The 18,155-nt window shown below is 41.6% G+C and overlaps 1 protein-coding gene across 3 annotated transcripts in view; it reads left to right on the top strand.

The window, feature by feature from the left end:
- The first annotated feature begins 22 nt into the window (after nucleotides 1-22).
- The window catches only part of LOC147120231 (glutaminase kidney isoform, mitochondrial-like), a 103,699-nt gene continuing 85,566 nt past the window's right edge, over nucleotides 23-18,155 (top strand). For 2 of the 3 annotated variants that reach the window (XM_085985855.1, XM_085985854.1), the window contains exons 1-5: nucleotides 26-437; nucleotides 15,297-15,396; nucleotides 16,891-17,012; nucleotides 17,479-17,608; nucleotides 17,938-18,017. In XM_085985855.1, the coding sequence (XP_085841981.1) occupies nucleotides 169-437; nucleotides 15,297-15,396; nucleotides 16,891-17,012; nucleotides 17,479-17,608; nucleotides 17,938-18,017 (701 nt within the window). In that variant the 5' untranslated portion in view covers nucleotides 26-168. Of the gene's footprint in view, nucleotides 438-15,296; nucleotides 15,397-16,890; nucleotides 17,013-17,478; nucleotides 17,609-17,937; nucleotides 18,018-18,155 lie in introns of all 3 variants that reach the window. The other variant, XM_085985856.1, reaches the window with a different exon arrangement.

Below are 18,155 nucleotides of genomic sequence, written 5' to 3'. Positions count from 1 at the left end.
AGTTCGCCGCAGGGTTTTGGAGCAGGTGCGTGCGAGCGAGGGCCGTTGAGTGGTGTCTGCGCGCTTTCTCTTTCACTTTTCCCCACGCGGCCACCGCTGATCATCGCGCCTGCCCGCTCTCTGCTTCCCGTCGTCTGCTTCCAAGACCGACGCAGGAAAGCCAGCATAATGTTGCGGGCGGGGACCTCTGCTCTCTTCCTGCTGGAGACCGGGCTGAGGCCCGCGAGCTGGCTCTGCCGCACCTCCACGGCTGCCGGCGTCTCCGGAAGACGGGAGCCGAGGCTGCCGCTTTGTTTGCAGCAGCTGTTGCTCCAGCACCAAGGTCACCGGCAGCAGCTTCCAGCCGCCTACTGTACCAGCAGCAAATCCGACGGAGCACCGGCCGAGGGGAGCGTAGCCGAACCGCCAGTCTCCACCAATAATGTGGCTCTGGAAAAGTAAGTATAAGGAAATGGGCAAGAAAACCCTGAAAAATGGGAAGGGAGGAATAGGAGGGGCGGTGGAAAGAAACGCATTTATTGCAGTACGAAGTAGAACATTCCAGTAATCTCTTGTAGGTTAAATTCTTATAATCCTGATCTATTTAATCCAGTGATTATAGATCAAGTGTTTATAGAATTGTGTATAGTTTTTGCACGTAATGTGTGTCATGAAATGGTAATTTTAAAGTAACATGGTATATCTGTATTTCTGTAATACCTGCAGCTAATTGCCTTGTACAGATTTCACCTTGATTAACTTAAAAATATTTTCATAAAGCTCCAAGACATCACAGATGTTTCTCCGTTTTATCTTCAAATTATATATGTTATATTGATGGTACTTAATGTGCCTCCTCCAATATATATTTGAGTGCCTCTGACTTGCCTGGCCTACAGCTCGTATGTAGTCATCTCTCCTCACCCTCTCTTTTGACTGACTCTGTTATGTGGATAGATTAGAGAAGCTGGGGTTGTACTCCTTAAAGCAGAGAAGGTTAAGAGGAGTTTTGATAGTTGTTCAAAATCATGTGTAAATAAGGAGAAACTGGTTCCAGTGGCAGAAGGGTTGGTAACCAGAGGACACAGGTTTAAGCTGACAGGCACAAGAACCAGCAATGACTAGACTCTGGAACAGTTCCCATGGATTGGAAGGTAGCTAATGTTAGCCCACTATTCAAAAAAGGTGGTAGAGGGAAAACAGGGAATTGTAGACTGGTAAGCCTGACCTCGGTAGTGGGGAAAATGCTAGAGTCCATTATTAAAGATGTAATAGCAGAGCACTTGGAAAACAGTGACCGGATCAGACAAAGTCAACATGGATTTACAAAAGGTAAATCATGCTTGACTAATCTACTGGAATTTTTTGAGGATGTAACTGGTAGACTAGATAAGGGAGAACCAGTGGATGTGGTGTATTTGGACTTTCAGAAGGCTTTCGATAAGGTCCCGCATAAGAGACTGGCGTGCAAAGTTAAAGCACATGGGATTGGGGGTAAGGTACTGACTTGGATAGAAAACTGGCTGGCAGACAGGAAGCAAAGAGTTGGAATAAACGGGTCTTTTTCCGAGTGGCAGGCAGTGACTAGTGGGGTACCGCAGGGATCGGTGCTAGGACCCCAGTTATTCACAATGGCCCAGAAATTTGGGTTGGGGGCTTCCGCGGGAGCAAGCCCCCGATCTGCACTTACCTAGCGCGCCGGCCGTTGAGCTGTGGGTCCCGTGGAATTCTGATCGGGGCCTGGTCCAACTGCCGGCGCGCAGTGCTTGCGTATCCCAGGGGCGCAGTTAGTTCGATGCGTCCCCTGGGATCATGGGGGGCCAATCTGAGCAGGGAATGCTCCACTCAAGTCTGACAGGAAGTGCTGTCAAGACTTATAAATACTACGGCCCCAAAACAGCACTAAATCTTCAAATACATTTTTTAAATAAACTAAATGACATGAAATAACTATTTTAAACAATAATTTAAATTTTTGAAAAAAATAATTTTATTTTCTAACGGGGCTAAAAATAAACTTACCTTGCTTTAAAGTATTTAAAAATAATAAACCTGTGGGGAAATTTTTCTTTAATTTTAATTAATTCACCACTTACCTTGTAAAAAGCAGGCCTTATGCCTGCTTTTTACATTTCTAACTTCTGGAGACTTGCGCTCCCGGGAAAACCTGAAATAAATAAATGAAGTTCGATGCGCACGCGCAGCCCCTCCTGCGCACGCGTTCGACCTCTGAACCCCTTCGTTCAGAGGAACAGAAGTGCCGGTTTCCCGCGCATGCGCAGTGCATGCATGAAACCGGCACTTCCATTGGGCCTACGGGTGAGTACCCCGTGCGTACTCACCCGTGGAGACCCGAATTTCTGGGCCATTATATATTAATGATCTAGACGAGGGAACTACATGTAATATCTCCAAGTTTGCAGACGACACAAAGCTGGGTGGGCATGTGTGCTGTGAGGAGGATACAGAGAAACTCCAGTACTGTTTGGACGATTGGGCAGATGCAGTATAATGTGGATAAATGTGAGATTATCCACTTTGGTGGCAAAAACAGGAAGGCAGATTATTATCTGAGCGGAAATAGATTGGGAGAAGGGGAAGTGCAACGAGACCTGGGTGTCCTTGTGCACCAGTCGCTGAAGGTAAGCATGCAGGTGCAGCAGGCGGTTAAGAAGGCAAATGGTATGTTGGCCTTCGTAGCAAGAGGGTTCGAGTACAGGAACAAGGATGTCTTGCTGCAGTTGTACAGGGCCTTGGTGAGACCACACCTTGAGTATTGTGTGCAGTTTTGGTCGCCTTACCTGAGGAAGGATGTTCTTGCCATGGAGAGAGTGCAACGAAGATTCACCAGACTGATACCTGGGATGGCAGGAATGACATATGAAGAGAGATTGGGTCGATTAGGCTTATATTTGCTAGAGTTTAGAAGAATGAGAGGGGATCTCATTGAAACTTACAAAATTCTAACAGGACTAGACAGACTAGATGCAGGAAGGCTGTTCCCGATGGCGGGGGCGTCCAGAACCAAGGGTCACAGCCTAAGGATAAGGGGTAAGCCATTTAGGACTGAGATGAGGAATTTCTTCACCCAGAGAGTGGTGAACCTGTGGAATTCTCTACCACAAAAGGCAGTTGAGGCCAATTCATTAAATATATTCAAGAAGGAGTTAGATATATTTCTTAAGGCTAAGGGATCAAGGGCTATGGGGAGAAAGCAGGGACAGGGTACTGAATTTGGATGATCAGCCATGATCGCACTGACATCGGTAATGGGGAAAATGTTAGAGTCCATTATAATTATAAAAGATGTAATAGCAGAACACTTGGAAAACAGTGACAGGATCGGACAAAGTCAACATGGATTTACAAAAGGTAAATCGTGCTTGACTAATCTACTGGAATTTTTTGTGGATGTAACTGGTAAAATAGATAAGGGAGAACCAGTGGATGTGGTGTATTTGGACTTTCAGAAGGCTTTTGATAAGGTCCCGCATAAGAGATTAGTGTGTAAAGTTAAGGCACATGGGATTGGGGGCAAGGTATTGACTTGGATAGAGAACTGGTTAGCAGACAGAAAGCAAAGAGTTGGAATAAACAGGTCTTTTTCCGAGTGGCAAGCAGTGACTAGTGGGGTACCGCAGGGATCGGTCCTTGGACCCCAGCTATTCACAATATAAATGATCTAGACAAGGGAACTAGATGTAATATCTCCAAATTTGCAGACGACACAAAGCTGGGTGGGCATGTGTGCTGTGAGGAGGATGCCGAGAAACTCCAGGATGATTTGGACAGGTTGGGTGATTGGGCAGAAGCATGGCAGATGCAATATAACATGGATAAATGTGAGGTTACCCACTTTGGTGGCAAAAACAGGAAGGCAGATTATTATCTGGACGGCAATAGATTGGGAGAAGGGGAAGTGCAACGAGACCTGGGTGTCCTTGTGCACCAGTCGCTGAAGGTAAGCATGCAGGTGCAGCAGGCGGTTAAGAAGGCAAATGGTATGTTGGCCTTCGTAGTGAGAGGGTTTGAGTACAGGAACAAGGATGTCTTGCTGCAGTTGTACAGGGCCTTGGTGAGACCACATGTTGAGTATTGTGTGCAGTTTTGGTCGCCTTATCTGAGGAAGGATGTTCTTGCCATGGAAGGAGTTCAGCTGATACCTGGGATGGCAGGAATGACGGATGAGGAGAGATTGGGTCGATTGGGCTTGTACTCGCTGGAGTTTAGAAGAATGAGAGGGGATCTCATTGAAACTTATACAATTCTGACAGGACTGGACAGACTAGATGCAGGAAGGATGTTACCGATGGTCGGGGAGTCCAGAACCAGGGGTCACAGTCTAAGGATGAAGGGTAGGCCATTTAGGACAGAGATGAGGAGGAATTTCTTCACCCAGAGAGTGGTGAACCTGTGGAATTCTCTACCACAGAAGGCAGCAGAGGCCAATTCATTAAATATATTCAAGAAGGAGTTAGACATATTTCTTAAGGCTAAGGGATATGGGGAGAAAGCAGGGACAGGGTGCTGAATTTGGATGATCAGCCATGATCACATTGAATGGCGGAGCAGGCTTGAGTGGCCGAATGGCCTACTCCTGCTTCTATGTCTATGTTTGTATGACATGAGGATCTTTTTTTTTTTTTTTTTTAAACAGTGAGTTGTGATCTGGAATGCACTGCCTGAAAGGGTGGTGGCAGCAGATTCAGTAGTAACTTTCAAAAGGGAATTGGATAAATACTTGAAGGGCTATGGGGAAAGAGCAGGGAAATGGGACTAATTGGATAGCTGTTTCAAAGAGCCGGCACAGACACAATGGGCCAAATAGCCGCCTCCTTTGCTATATGATTCTATGATTGAACTGCTCCAAAACTGTTTCTGGGTTCTGTCACTACTAGTGTTGTTTGCTGTTCCCAGACTCTTGCATGTTTCCATGTTTTTCCTGACAGTTTGACATGAACATTCTCTTTAATATTTCAAGCAGGCGTTTGCTGTTCGGCTTCTAACAACCAAGAGCCCTCAATTCAGTCCCCCTCAAATCTGGCACCAACTCTAAAATCACCATTACAAAAGCAAAATACTGTGGATGCTGTAAATCTGAAATAAAAACAGAAAATGCTGGAAATACTCAGCAGGTCAGGTAGCTTCTGTGGAGAGAGAAACAGAGTTAATGTTTCAGATCGATGACCCTTCGTTAGAACTGGAAAAAGCTGGAGATGGAACAGGTTTTTAAGCAAGTGTAGGGGCAGGGAAAGAGGGGAGGAAAGAACAAAAGGGAAGGTCTGTGATAGGATGGAAGGCAGGAGAGATTAAGAGACAAAAGGGATGATGGTGCAAGGCAAAAGGAGATGGTAATGGGACAAGTTAAGAAACAAAAGGTGGCTCTAGATGAAGTGTAAATGGCGATGGCAGAATGAAAGACAGCTGCCATGTGAGAAAAAAAAGATTGGGGCAGAGGTTATGGTCTGTAATTGTTTAACTCGATGTTGAGTCCATCAGGCTGTAAAGTGCCTAATTGAAAGATGAGGTGCTGTTCCTCGAGCTTACGTTGAGCTTCATTGGAACAGTGTAAGAGGCCAAGGACGGAGAAGTCAGAGTAGGAGTGGAGCGGAGAATTAAAGTGACAGGCGACCGGAAGCTCGGGGTCACTCTTACGGACTAAACAGAGGTGTTCCCGCAAAGCAGTCACCCAATCTGCGTTTGGTCTCCCAATGTAGAGGAGACCGCATCGTGAACAGCGAATACAGTATACAGGAAACTTTGTGCTATCCGGCACCGACGGGACCAAGCTACTGCTGGACACACCAGCGTTAATGTTGAAGCATACGGAGCATTTCATCTCCGTATCTGACAACAAACACTGTTGCTTAGCAACAGCTTCTAAACAGTCGGCCCGTACCTTGGAAGCGTCTCTCTGAAGCTGTTGCTAAGCTACAGAGACTTTGCAGAGCCTGACTGTTGGGGAAAAAAAAAGCCACGAGAAGAAAAAAAAACCTAACAAAACGGCTCCTGATTTTTGCTGGTGGCTTGAGCTTGCCAAACATTTAGCTGCCGGATAACACAGTTTCCTGTACTAAATTGCAAGAAGTACAAGTACATCGCTGTTTCACTTGGAAGAAGGGGTGTTTGGGGCCCTGGACAGTGGGAAGGGAGGAGGTAAAAGGGCATGTTCATTCAAAATCATCATTATCTCTTTGATCTAGCTCACCACTAATCATTCATAACCACCCTTTTGTATCCTCTGCCTGACTAATTCATGTCCAACTGCAGATCTATCACCATAATTTTTTCATGAATTCCTTGCTCATTTGTAATTTTTCTTTGCTCCCTTGACGCCATGATGATTATTTGACATCTGCAAACGCACGCTTGCAAGTCCGCAGATCAATTCAATCTCAGTCGAGGTTTTTTAAAATTTTCTAACTAAAAATTGGAATAGTTCCAAACTTCTATCACCCTTTGTGTGTAGAAGTGTTTCCTAGTTTCACTGCTGAAAGGTCTGACTCTAATTTTTAGACTATGCCCATTTCCTAGACGCCCCAAGCAGCGGAAATAGTTTTCTGTCTATCTACCCTATCTGTTCCCTTTTAACATCTTGAAAACTTCGATCAAATCACCCCATAAACCTTTTAAATTCTAGGGAATACAACCCTAATTTGTGTAATTTCTCCTTGTAATTTAACCCTTGGAGTCCGGGTATCATTCTGGTAAACCGGCACTGCAGTCCCTCCAAGGCCAATATATCCTTCCTAAGGTGTGGTGCCCAGAACTGTTCACAGTACTCCAGGTGTGGTCTAACCAGGGCTTTGTACAGCTGTAACATCACTTCTACCCCCCTGTATTCCAGAGCTCTGGATATAAAGGCCACCATTCCATTAGCCTTTTTGATGATTTTCTGTACCTGTTCATGACATTTTAATGATCTATGTACCTGGACCCCCAAGTCTCTTTGGACCTCCACCTTTTAGAAAGTACCCAGCTCTGTCCTTTTCAGGTCTAAAGTAGATGACCTCACATTTGCCTACATTGAAATCCATTTGCCACAGTTTTGCCCATTCACTTAATCTGTCAATATCCCTTTATAATTTTATGCTTTCATCTACTTTGTTTCATTGGCAAATTTGGGTATGTAGCTTTCTATGCCATCATCTGATTCATAATAAATACTGTGAATAGTTGAGGCCCCAACACCGATCCATCCAGTAGTCGCACCCCAATTAGAGTACCTGTCCATTATCTCTGTCTCTTGCCGCTCAGCCAATTTCCTAACCAGGTCAATAATTTGACTTCAATTCCATGGGCTTCAACCTTAGTTAACAATCTCGTATGAGGGACTTTATGAAATGCCTTCTGGAAGTCCATATAAATAACATCCATAGACATTCCCCTGTCTACTACTTCAGTCATATCTTCAAAAAATTCAATCAGGTTTGTCAGGCATGACCCAACTTTCACAGATCCATGCTGGCTCTCACTGATCAGCTGAACATTTCAAGGCGTTCAGTCACCCTATCCTTAATTATAGACTCCAGTAATTTCCTGACCACAAATGTTAGGCTAACTGGTCTATAATTCCCTGGTTTCCCCCTCTCGCCATTCTTAACTAGCAGAGTGACATGGGCAATTTTCCAACCTAAAGGGACAATTCCTGAATCGAGAGAACTTCGGAAGATTATCGTTGGGGCATCTGCAATGTGCTCACCTACTTCCTTTAAACCCCTGGGATGGAAACTGTCTGGTCCTGGGGATTTAATACCACTATTTTCTTCATTACTGTTATTTTGCTTACATTAATTTTATTGAGTCCCTGATTCAATATTATTTTCCTTGGGACTTCCGGCATGCTATCATCTTGCTCTACTGTAAATACGGACGCAAAGTAAATATTCAACATGTCCGCTATTTCCTTATCACCGATATCAGTTTAAGGGGCCAACATTGCTCCTGACAACCCTCTTTTTTCCTAATATAATTGTAAACCTTTTTTTGTTGATTTTGATATCCCTTGCAAGTATCCTTTCATACTCCTTTTGTAGATCTTGCTATCTGTTTTGTCACCCTTTGCTGTTCTTTGTATCTTTCTCATTCACCAGGATCTGTGCTATTTTTTGCATTTTTGTCTGCTTTTTCTTTTAGTTTTATGCTGTTTCTTACCTCTTTAGGCAATGTTTTTGGGCAAGTAGAGCTCTTGCCCCTCAGAGGTATAAACTGGTTCTGTATCACAAATTCTTTTTTGAACACCTCGGGAAAGCTTGGATTTATTTAACAATTGGATGTTGCAATGGGTGATTGTAGGGTCTTTATGTATGGATGCACCTAATTTATTGGTGTTTATCTCGAGACAAATTAGCAGGCTATTCCTTCCATCAAGCACCTGTGTGTACAACTTCTAGAAAGTTTTGATGGCAGAAATAGTGGTCATTGTCAGGACTTGCTGTCTGTAAGCTTCACCCCCCCCCCCCCCCCCCCCCCAGTTGGAATGCTGTATGTCATTTTGGGCCACCTATTGGGTACAAAACTATGGAAAATGTGCAGGGTCGATTCATTAAGATTAACTACAGATGAGGAATTTAAAGTTATTAAGAAACTTGAGAAGTTGGGGCTTTTTTCACCTAAAGCTAACACAGGTGACCTGATGGAAGCCTTCCAGATTGTGATCGGGTATCAGATAAATAGTGATAGATTGTTGTCACTGGTTGGTGAATGGTAGTACAAGAGCATATGTTTAAGATAATCAAAAGTTAAAGGGAAGGTAAGAAAAACATCATTTAAACAAGGATGATCAGAATGTGGAATTCTCTACCACAAGTTGTTAGGCCATTAATTCTAAAAGGGAACTAGGTAGTTTCTTGAAGGATTATTAAAGGTTGTGGTGAGCTGAAGAATTTGATTACACTAGGTAGTTTGTGGAGAATAATATTGGTGGCAAATTGAGAGATTGAGTAGCCTGTTTCCATGCTGCAACATTCTAAATCTATTGTGCATCAGCGGTGAATTACTAAGAATGAAATTCCCGGAAATCTCTCTTTTAGGGAAGTGAAAGTACTGTAACTGGACTTTTATTCTGTATAAAAAACATGAACAATAAGGTAAAGCACAAACTCTATTTTAAAAAAGGAAGTAGGCTGCTTTAATACATTTGTGTTTATGCCAATCTTTTATTTATATTTATGCCCAGTACTCAAAGATTGTTCATATAAACATGTAGCAACTTCTGGAATGCGTACACTATTCAAGTTTGGGGCAGGTTCTGAATAAAAGTCTTCAATGTATTTATTTATTTTTATTTATTTGTGATGTGGGCGTCGCTGGCAGGGCCAGCATTTATTGCCCTTGAGAAGGTATTTTAATAAAATGTTCTGCCGTAATATACCTCTAAGTACTGCTGCCGGGGATATTTGGTAAAGAAGCAAATTAAAGATTTCTTGGTCTTTGCTGTAAAAAGCCACACCCTCAACAGATTGGCAATAAATACAACCAGGTGCGCTCCTGTGTTGCATGTAGAGATTATTTATGGAAGTGTGACATGCGTGTGTAAATATTCCCTGCACTGTCATCCCTTTGTGTCTATAACTTAAACAGAGATGATGTTCACCTGAACTCATTTGGCCCCCCTCATTCCAGGGGAAAAGATTGCCAATCAGAACAACTAATCACCATATCTATCTCAATCTCTATCTCTATATCTATTTCTATCTCTATCTAGTAATATATCTATATCGTGAGCTTTGTCATTCGTGGTGAGAGGTTTTGGGGCTATTGATACAGCAAGGTATGCTTAATGAGCAAGTGAGAACTGCAGTGGTGAGCCATGCATTCAGCATGCCTCCGGTCGACAATGCAACAGCTAGGCGACTGTCCGAGAGAGCCTGAGAAATGTTAGCCACACATTTGTAAAGCAATTGGACAAAATGTTTTTCCTCAGAGGGTTATGATTTCTGAAATGATCATGTAAGGTACATTTTGTTAATTGCAGACAAGTTAGAAACTGCAGAGAAGTTAATTAAGGGGGATATTTCACATTTTTGAACAAGAACTACAATGCTAAATCCAGCATATTTTCTCTGGTATATAAATCAGAGATACTTACTCAATTTTCATTTTCCTTTCTTCCTGCTGTGCAGTTTATGCTGTTTTTTCCCCCCCATCTCTTTCTGGTTTCTTTGCTTACTTGTGCTCTCATGCGCTTGTTCAGTTGGAAAGAAAGGGTTCTGGCAGCAGTAGAATCAGCAAATTTCTCCCCCTCCTGTCCCCCCCATATCAAAGCCCAGCATTGTGTAATTTTTACAGCCCTAGTTAAATGAAAAACTTCATATTTTTGGGATGGTTATTCAAATTCTTCCCCCACCTACAAGTAAAGATATGATTTTGTCATTTTGCTGCACGAGGGTATGACTCAGACTACTGAATGAATACTTTTTCCAGTGGACTGGCTTCTTTCATCTGAATTCTGCTGATGCACACCAGTACAATTATACTTGATGAAATGGAAGTTTATTGTATTCATCTCACTAAACCATAAAACCAAAGTCTTATTGATCACGCATGAGCAATGCAATTATAAAGGATAATCTCAGATGACTGCACCAGTAGCAGCACAAAAGTACAGCATTTTTACTTGATTACAATAGCATTTACAGTAGTGGAAAAAATCCTAGTCCAAGAATAAAGCATGATGGGTGCTAGTGGTGTGATTGTAAAAAGGGAGGATTCTAGCTCCATCATTCATAGGGACAATAACAAGTTTAAAAAATGACCAATGCCGTTTGACATTGCAGACTGATGCACTCCTTGCATCATTTCAGTATTGGAGATTGGGATGCTAGGTACCAAAATAAATTAGTCATGATTCCTGTGTTTGTTTTTGTGATATCTAATCCTTACTGCATGATTTAAATATTTATCTTTAAAAATAATTGTGCTCTGAATGAACATAGAAATCTAAACTAACTGAAAACTGAATATTTTTGGGGCCTGTATTTTCCACTTGCTTATCTTCAATGATTGGAGGGAAGCAGCAGAAGGAGGTGGGAAGTTCAAGTGGGAAGAGGTGAGTCACCGTGTACAAAGTTTAATTGAATATTGAAACGCTATGTAAATAGCCTTCATTTCAATTCAGCATAAAGGTGCAAATAATAGAGAATCTCTTAAATTACAATTCCTAGTTGTGTGTATGCATCATTTACCCAAGTACATGAAACATTTAAAAGTTACTTGATATCCTGGACAATGGCTGGTGGCAAGATTGGTGTAGAGTGTTTGATGGTGTCTGGTTGGATGTGGGCATGGTGTCTACATGGAAGGGTAAAACTTGTTCTGTTTATAAAAAAAAAAATTAAAAAAAAAGTTCAGTGCAGATGTGTGAAGTGTTCATATTTTATTGGTCTTGTAAATTAGGACTTGTGAAGTCTATCTCTGTTTAATCAGAGTATTGTTGCAGTCTTCTATGCTATTAAAGTAACAAATATTTGGAAAAAGAGAACAGCTGAGACTTCAAAATGTCGTTGTAACAGCTATAGAGCTGAAAGGAAGAATTTTTGAGAGCAACACCATTTATACGAAAGCTGATCTGAACAGATGATTAATTATTCATAGTATGTTCTGGAGCAGAGATGGGTGGGATTTATGTATCCATATCAAACTGTCAAGTGGACAAATGCTTGAACTAAAGCTGAATCGGTGGTAACTAACTCAATATGGGTATTCTGAATAGGTCATTCATATGGAGGGGGAGGGGTAGTGCAGCGCAGATTCGCCAGAATAATATTGGGGCTTAAAGGATTAAATTTTAAGCATGGGTTGAATAAACTTAGTTTGTATTCTCTTGAGTTTAAAAAGGTTGAGGGGTGATGTAATTCAGGTCTTTAAAATGAGAAAGGGATTTGATCAGGTTGATGTAGAGAAACAAATTCCTCTGGTGGGGGAGTCCAGAATAAGAGGACATCATCTTAAAATTGGAGCTAGGCCATTCAGGAGTGAAATGAGGAAACATTTTTTTGCACAAAAAGGGTAATGGAAATCTGGCTCTCAATCCTCCCAAAAGCTGTGGATGCTGGTTCAATTGAAATTTTCAAGACTGAGATTGATATATTTTTGTTGGGATATAGAGCCAAGATGGGTAAATGGAATTGAAGTACATATCCGCCATGAATTGCAGAACTGGCTCAAGGAGCAGAATGGTCTACTCCTGTTCCTATCTTCTTATGTCTCTGGAGTGGTTCTTGAACACACAACCTTCTTACTAGGAGAGTATTACTTTGTATAGGATTGTTTTGGCAACTTAACTTATAAAGACTTGAACACATTGCTGCTCGAGTCACTCTAAAATAAACTGGTGCAATGTGTTACATCATGGCTGATGTGCAAGTGCAAAATATTGCTGCTTCAGGGTCTGAACACCGTTCTAGCTACAGAGCATTACTAAGTGTATCTGTTAAAGTGACACTGGTGAGGTATTTTTGTACTTCCAGATCCTAAGGGACCATGACACCAATGCAACTCCAGTAGTTCAAATTCATTTTTGACATGAGCTGTAACTTTGTATTAACCTAGTTGATCACCTGTGGCATTGTTCAGAGGATTTCAAGACCAGGTGAAGTGGGGGATAATTGGCAACGGGTGGGCAATCCCCATTTTAGTCACATTCTATCCTTATTTTTATAATGGCTCCGATTTTGCGGTCAGCGGCAAAGGTATGGCGCTCACAGTTCACCTCACTGGCAGCTGCCCACAAAGATTTGACCGGCTTTCGAGTGGAGACTTCCATGTTAAGAGGCATCTGAGCAGGACAAGAACCAGTGAGGCTCTTCAACCAATCAGGTTGAAGAATCCTCACTGAGCCACACGAGTCCAAAGCAGGAAATAAAAATTATATTTAGATAATGTACAGAAAGCAAAATAAAGATTGGCAAATAGAGATGGGATTAAGGGGGAGAGAGATAAGAGACAGACAGAAAGTAAAAAAAATAATTTTTTTTATTTTAAAAAAAAAAAATCTCAACACTAATTTTCTTGAGACTGAGACTCTACACTTGTAAAATTAATTTTTCAGGGCCAGAGAGGTTGTTCAGCTGTTATCACGCCATTAAAAACGTACTAATCCTGAATGCACCAGCCCTAACTTTGTCATTTTTAGTGCAGAACTAGTGGGCAAGTTCATGCTGTTGCAATTATTTCAATGCCGAGTCTATTGGTGAGGACTGCAACAGCGCACCCTGTGGTGGAGCAGGGTATCTCTGACAGCAACTTCTGGATTTCCATGTTTAACTGTGGACGCCAAAAGTCGCTGTCCGATTTACTCCATATTAACGGTGCTGATGATGGTGAGTGCTGCTGGCCTCGCTGTTACTATTACAGAAAAATCCAGGGCATAATACTTTGGTTTCTAATTAAATAGCAAAGCTTGTGAAATTTGGGAAGCAGAGAAGTTGAGTTGGTTGGAGCATAGGAACTTCTCTACAGTACATGGACGTGCAAACTGCCATTACTTGTGGGATGTTGTAATTTCAGATTGATCAGGTTTATATTGGCAATTTCCTTTATAACTATGGACATAGGAATTTATTAGGTGCAGTTGACACTGTGCAGATGCATGGTTTTTTTATATCAGAATTTTTCAAATTACTCATTGTAATTCTGCGCATAGTGTTTATTCTAGCTCTTTGCTGAAGCAATCCAAAAGTAATCACATTTCCCTGCTGTCTTCCTATAGTCTATATGTTTCTCTACTTCAAATGTTCATTTGTTTTTTTCCTTAAGCGATAGGGCTGTATTTTGCGACCCCCTACTGGTGCGTACGAGGTGCACCTGCGCCCGTAGGGGCTGTGCAAGTGCCGGGTTTAGGCATGTGCTAAAACCCGGCACTTGCGATCTGTCAAGAATCCTCTTGACAGATCCTCCGCATCCCCAGGAAAAGGGCCTCTACGGGTGGAGAGTTGCGCTATTTGCCCAACTTTCACCCGCTGAAAGGCCATGAAATTCCTGCGCCTGGTAAAAGCAGGCATAAGGCTTGCTTTTACCAGCATAAGAGTTTTAGAAAAATAAAATTTGATCACTCACTTTAAATTAAAAACCCTGTCCAATAAGATAAGTTTATTTTTAGTCCTGTTAAAACATAGACATTCCCCCCAAAAATTACATTTTTGTTTAAAATATGTAATTAAATGCCATTTTAATTAACTTTGTATATAATGTTTTTAAAATTTATTTCATGTGTTCGTGTATTTTTTAAATCATCCCCATTCATACTTATGACGGTTCGTGTGCACAGAACTGTCATAAGTATGAATGGGGATTCCCTTCTTTCATTGGTTGAACTGGCCCACGTGATCCCAGGGGCGCTTGTGAGCCGCATGCGCCCCATGGATACGCGGGCCTCTACACATTTCTACCAGGAGAGGCCCAGGATTGCAAGTCTCTATCTCCCAGACCACCAGGTAAATGCGTAGAAAATTTGATGATCGGAGGCATCCGCCCGCGGTAAGCCTCTGATCGCAAATTCAGGCCCATAATGATCTCTGCCTGCTGCAAAGCATTTTTATTAACAGTCGTCTGAATGAGCTTTGTCCTGGCCCTTCTCACTGTGTTGGTGACCCCTCACAACTGCCTCTTCAGATAAAGTAGTCTTTCCCCATTCATCCTATCAAATTCCTCCTTAACTTTAAAAACCTCTATTAGACTCTTCTACTTAAGTGAAAATAGTTTCAGTATCTTTAGTCTCTCATCATAACTATTTATTTTGTCCTTGATATCATCCTAGTAAATCTAAAGCTGTATAGCTTGCAACCTAAAGCATTATTCTATTTGCTTCAACATTGAACATTAAGTGTATAACTAGAGTACAGGAAACTCTCGTTTAAACGGCACCTAAAATCCGGAATTCTCTATTAAGCGGCAAAATTCATACTCTGAAAACAACACTTCAATAACCGGAAATGTTGCCGAGTCCGAGTCTCCCGCAGTGGCCGAGTTAGTCAGTGGGGATAGTTCTCCAAACTGCCACTACTCGGCTTCTTAGCGCTGTTGGAAGTCCGAACACCTCAATAACAGGAGCCTGACTCTTTGTTAAAAATAGCCTCGGTAGATAACCCCCTCTATCATCCGGAATTTTTAATCAACCGGCACCATCCCGGTCCCGTCGGTGCCGGGTACCAAAGAGTTTCCTGTATGTCAGAAGAGCAGCATGATATTTCAACTTGGAACTAAGAACCAAAGCTAAGCTGTGATGGGTTGTACTTAAAAGTGGATAAATGTTAAAGAATTAATTTTGTAAAAGTTTTTTTGCAGTGTCTCAAAGTATTGTATACTTTTTTTTCTAGGAAAAGACAAAAAGCAGGTCTTCTGCCCAGTCTGGAAGATCTACTTTTTTACACAATTGCTGAAGGGCAGGAGAGGATTCCAATTCATAAGTTCATCACTGTAAGTTGTACTGGTGATTGAAATAAGATTTGGTCAATCAAACTATTGAATATGTGACATAAAATCATAGGTGTAGAATGGTGACCTTGTAATGAGCTAATTAAAAGTGAAGCTTATCGACAAATTCCACTTCTCTCAAAGAAAGCAGTGCTTGGGGATGGGAAAAGTAGAATTCCATCTCCTTTCTCCCCCCTCCACTCTCTAAATAAATGTGGAATCTAAGATGTTCTGTTTTCAGTGACAATTCAACCTGTTGCAGCCCTGCCCATTGGACTTTCAAACCCCCAAAAAGTTCTGCTGGAACAACGAACTAAGATCCTGGCTATTGCCTAGCTTTTGATTTTTGGTGTCTTATTCAACCCCAAGCTGAGCTTCAGACCCCATATCCTTTCTATTACCGAGATCATCTAGTTCCACCTCTAACGTGACCGACTTCACTCCTACTTTAGCCCTTCGCTGCTGAAATCCTCATTCCATTGTCCCTTCAGACTTGACTATTCTACTGGTCGGCCTCCCATCCCATCCTCTACTGTGTAAACTTCACTGTATCCTATCCTGCATCAAGTCCTACTCACCCATCACTCTTGTCCTCGTTGACTACATTGCCTCAAATTTAAAATTCTCATCTTTGTGTTTAAATCACTGGTTTTGTCCCTGAATATCTCTGTAACCTCCTCCAGCCCTACAAACCCTATCCCCTCTCCAAACCGCTGCCTCTCCACCTGCCATCGGTGTTCACGTGTGCACTTTCAGCAGCGTGTGTTGACTAGTAATCGGGAGTAGGAATCTTAGTTTTCCACGGGCAATCTGTCCCCCTTCTTCGAAAAGCTGGCAGTGCTCAGACCAGGTGCATCATCCCCACATCCAATCTAGCTGTGCTTAGCTAACTCGGCACGTGCTGACGATTTAATCATGGGGCATTCCTGGACTGTATGACCTAACTACCTACACTTTTTTTAAATCAGCGGTGATGCTTGCCTTTTTAAGGTGGGGGAGTTTTTGTGTTTTGTATACAAAAACAAGAATGATTTGGAAAATGTGCGGTGCATATTCTCAGTGTCAGCCTAGATTTTTGTGCTGAAATCTCTGGAATAGGACTTGAGCTCAGAGGCGAGAGTGCTGCCATTGAGCTACAGCTGACACCATCTTTAAGAGTACCCCCTTCTGCAATTTAATTTTCTTTTTCTGCCCCCTCCCCTGGACCCCTTCGTTTTCACATTGACTTCTCTGAGCAAGATTACCATTGTGCTAAAATATGGGTAGCTTTGTGCTGTAAACCCATGCCCACTAGAAACAGGATTGAAACTGTCCAAATGGGTTTCATGTAGGACAGAGAGGAGTAGACTTCTCATCAGTCTGCTTTGGTTTTGAACCCTCATTTCAAGTGAAAAGACTTAATGTACCATCTAGACTTCCCATATCTCATTTGAGTAAAACTTGGATGCGTGGAAGAACAAGAATGTATTTTAATAGTACCTTTTCATTTTCAAACAGGTTTTGAAATCCACAGGACTACGCACATCTGATCCTCGTCTGAAGGAATGTATGGATATGCTTAGAACAAATGTGCAGGCAGCTTCTAATGGCGTTCTACTGGACAAAGAACTCTTCAAAAAGTAAAGCATTTGTAAAACCTCTGTTGTATTTCCCTAATCTGAAAAGCTAGTCGGTGCTTTTTTTGTGTTTTCTTAGGGCCACACTTAATTTAATAGACTTAAAAATAGTAAGTAATGTTTGTTGGGAGGGAGAGGGCGTGAAAAGGAAGTGAGGGAGAGCACTGATTGTTCTCAAATTTAGCAGAGAATCTTTGAAAGGCAAGGTGATGTTTTGGAGGAAAGAAGAATTGTCGAGGGAAATAATTTTGAAAATAATTGGTCTGCGATATCTATAACTCTGCAGCAGCTATAACTGCAATTTAGATGGAGTTACAGATCTTTTATATTGTTAAGACAAATATTTGTACTATTGGCATGGATTCGCATTAAACTTGTTCAGTGACGTTGAAAAATGTGTACAGAAGCTTAATTCCTGGCATTACTTTATCAGTAATTTGAGGCCATTCATGTGTTTGTTTTATTTCAGGTGTGTCGGAAGCAATATTGTGCTGCTCACTCAAGCTTTTAGGAGGAAGTTCGTCATTCCAGATTTTGACATATTTGCATCCCATATAGATGGTCTTTATGAGAGTGCCAAAAAAATGTCGGGAGGAAAGGTATATCTTGAAAATAAATTTATTTTTCAAATGAAATAAGAAATTGGATACTAAACTGCTAAGTGTAAGTTGAGGAATGTATTTACTCACGAGCTAGGTACAGTAATTTTGTTTGCATTTGCTGTCAATAACTTTTTCCTAATCTCTGATTTTATGTACAGTTAAATCGTTCAAGTATTTTTTTATTACTACCTAGTTTACATTATGGGAGGCCATGAAAATAATGCTATATTGTGGTGCAGTGCAATGTTGTCATGGGGAAAAATGCAAGCAAGGCTGTTGTGCAGATTCACTTCCCTCAAATTCATTTCTTTTTCCTTTTTCAAAAGGTTGCTGATTATATTCCACAGTTGGCTAAATTTAGCCCAGATTTGTGGGGTGCATCTTTGTGCACAGTGGATGGGCAAAGGTAAGAAACACATAATAACTTTATTTTAAAAATGTCTTTTAGCAGAGCCTGGGAAATGCATGCTATACATATATATTGACTTTGTTGGATATATATTCATAATGATGATGGGATTTTTTTTACTTTCATGCAAACAAC

This window comes from Somniosus microcephalus, chromosome 4, assembly GCF_052327205.1.
Source record: "Somniosus microcephalus isolate GS21.2 chromosome 4, FLI_Smic_1.0, whole genome shotgun sequence".
Lineage (NCBI taxonomy): Eukaryota > Metazoa > Chordata > Chondrichthyes > Squaliformes > Somniosidae > Somniosus > Somniosus microcephalus.
The sequence above is the reverse complement of the archived record's forward strand: the minus strand, read 5'-3'. Positions and strand labels throughout refer to the sequence as shown.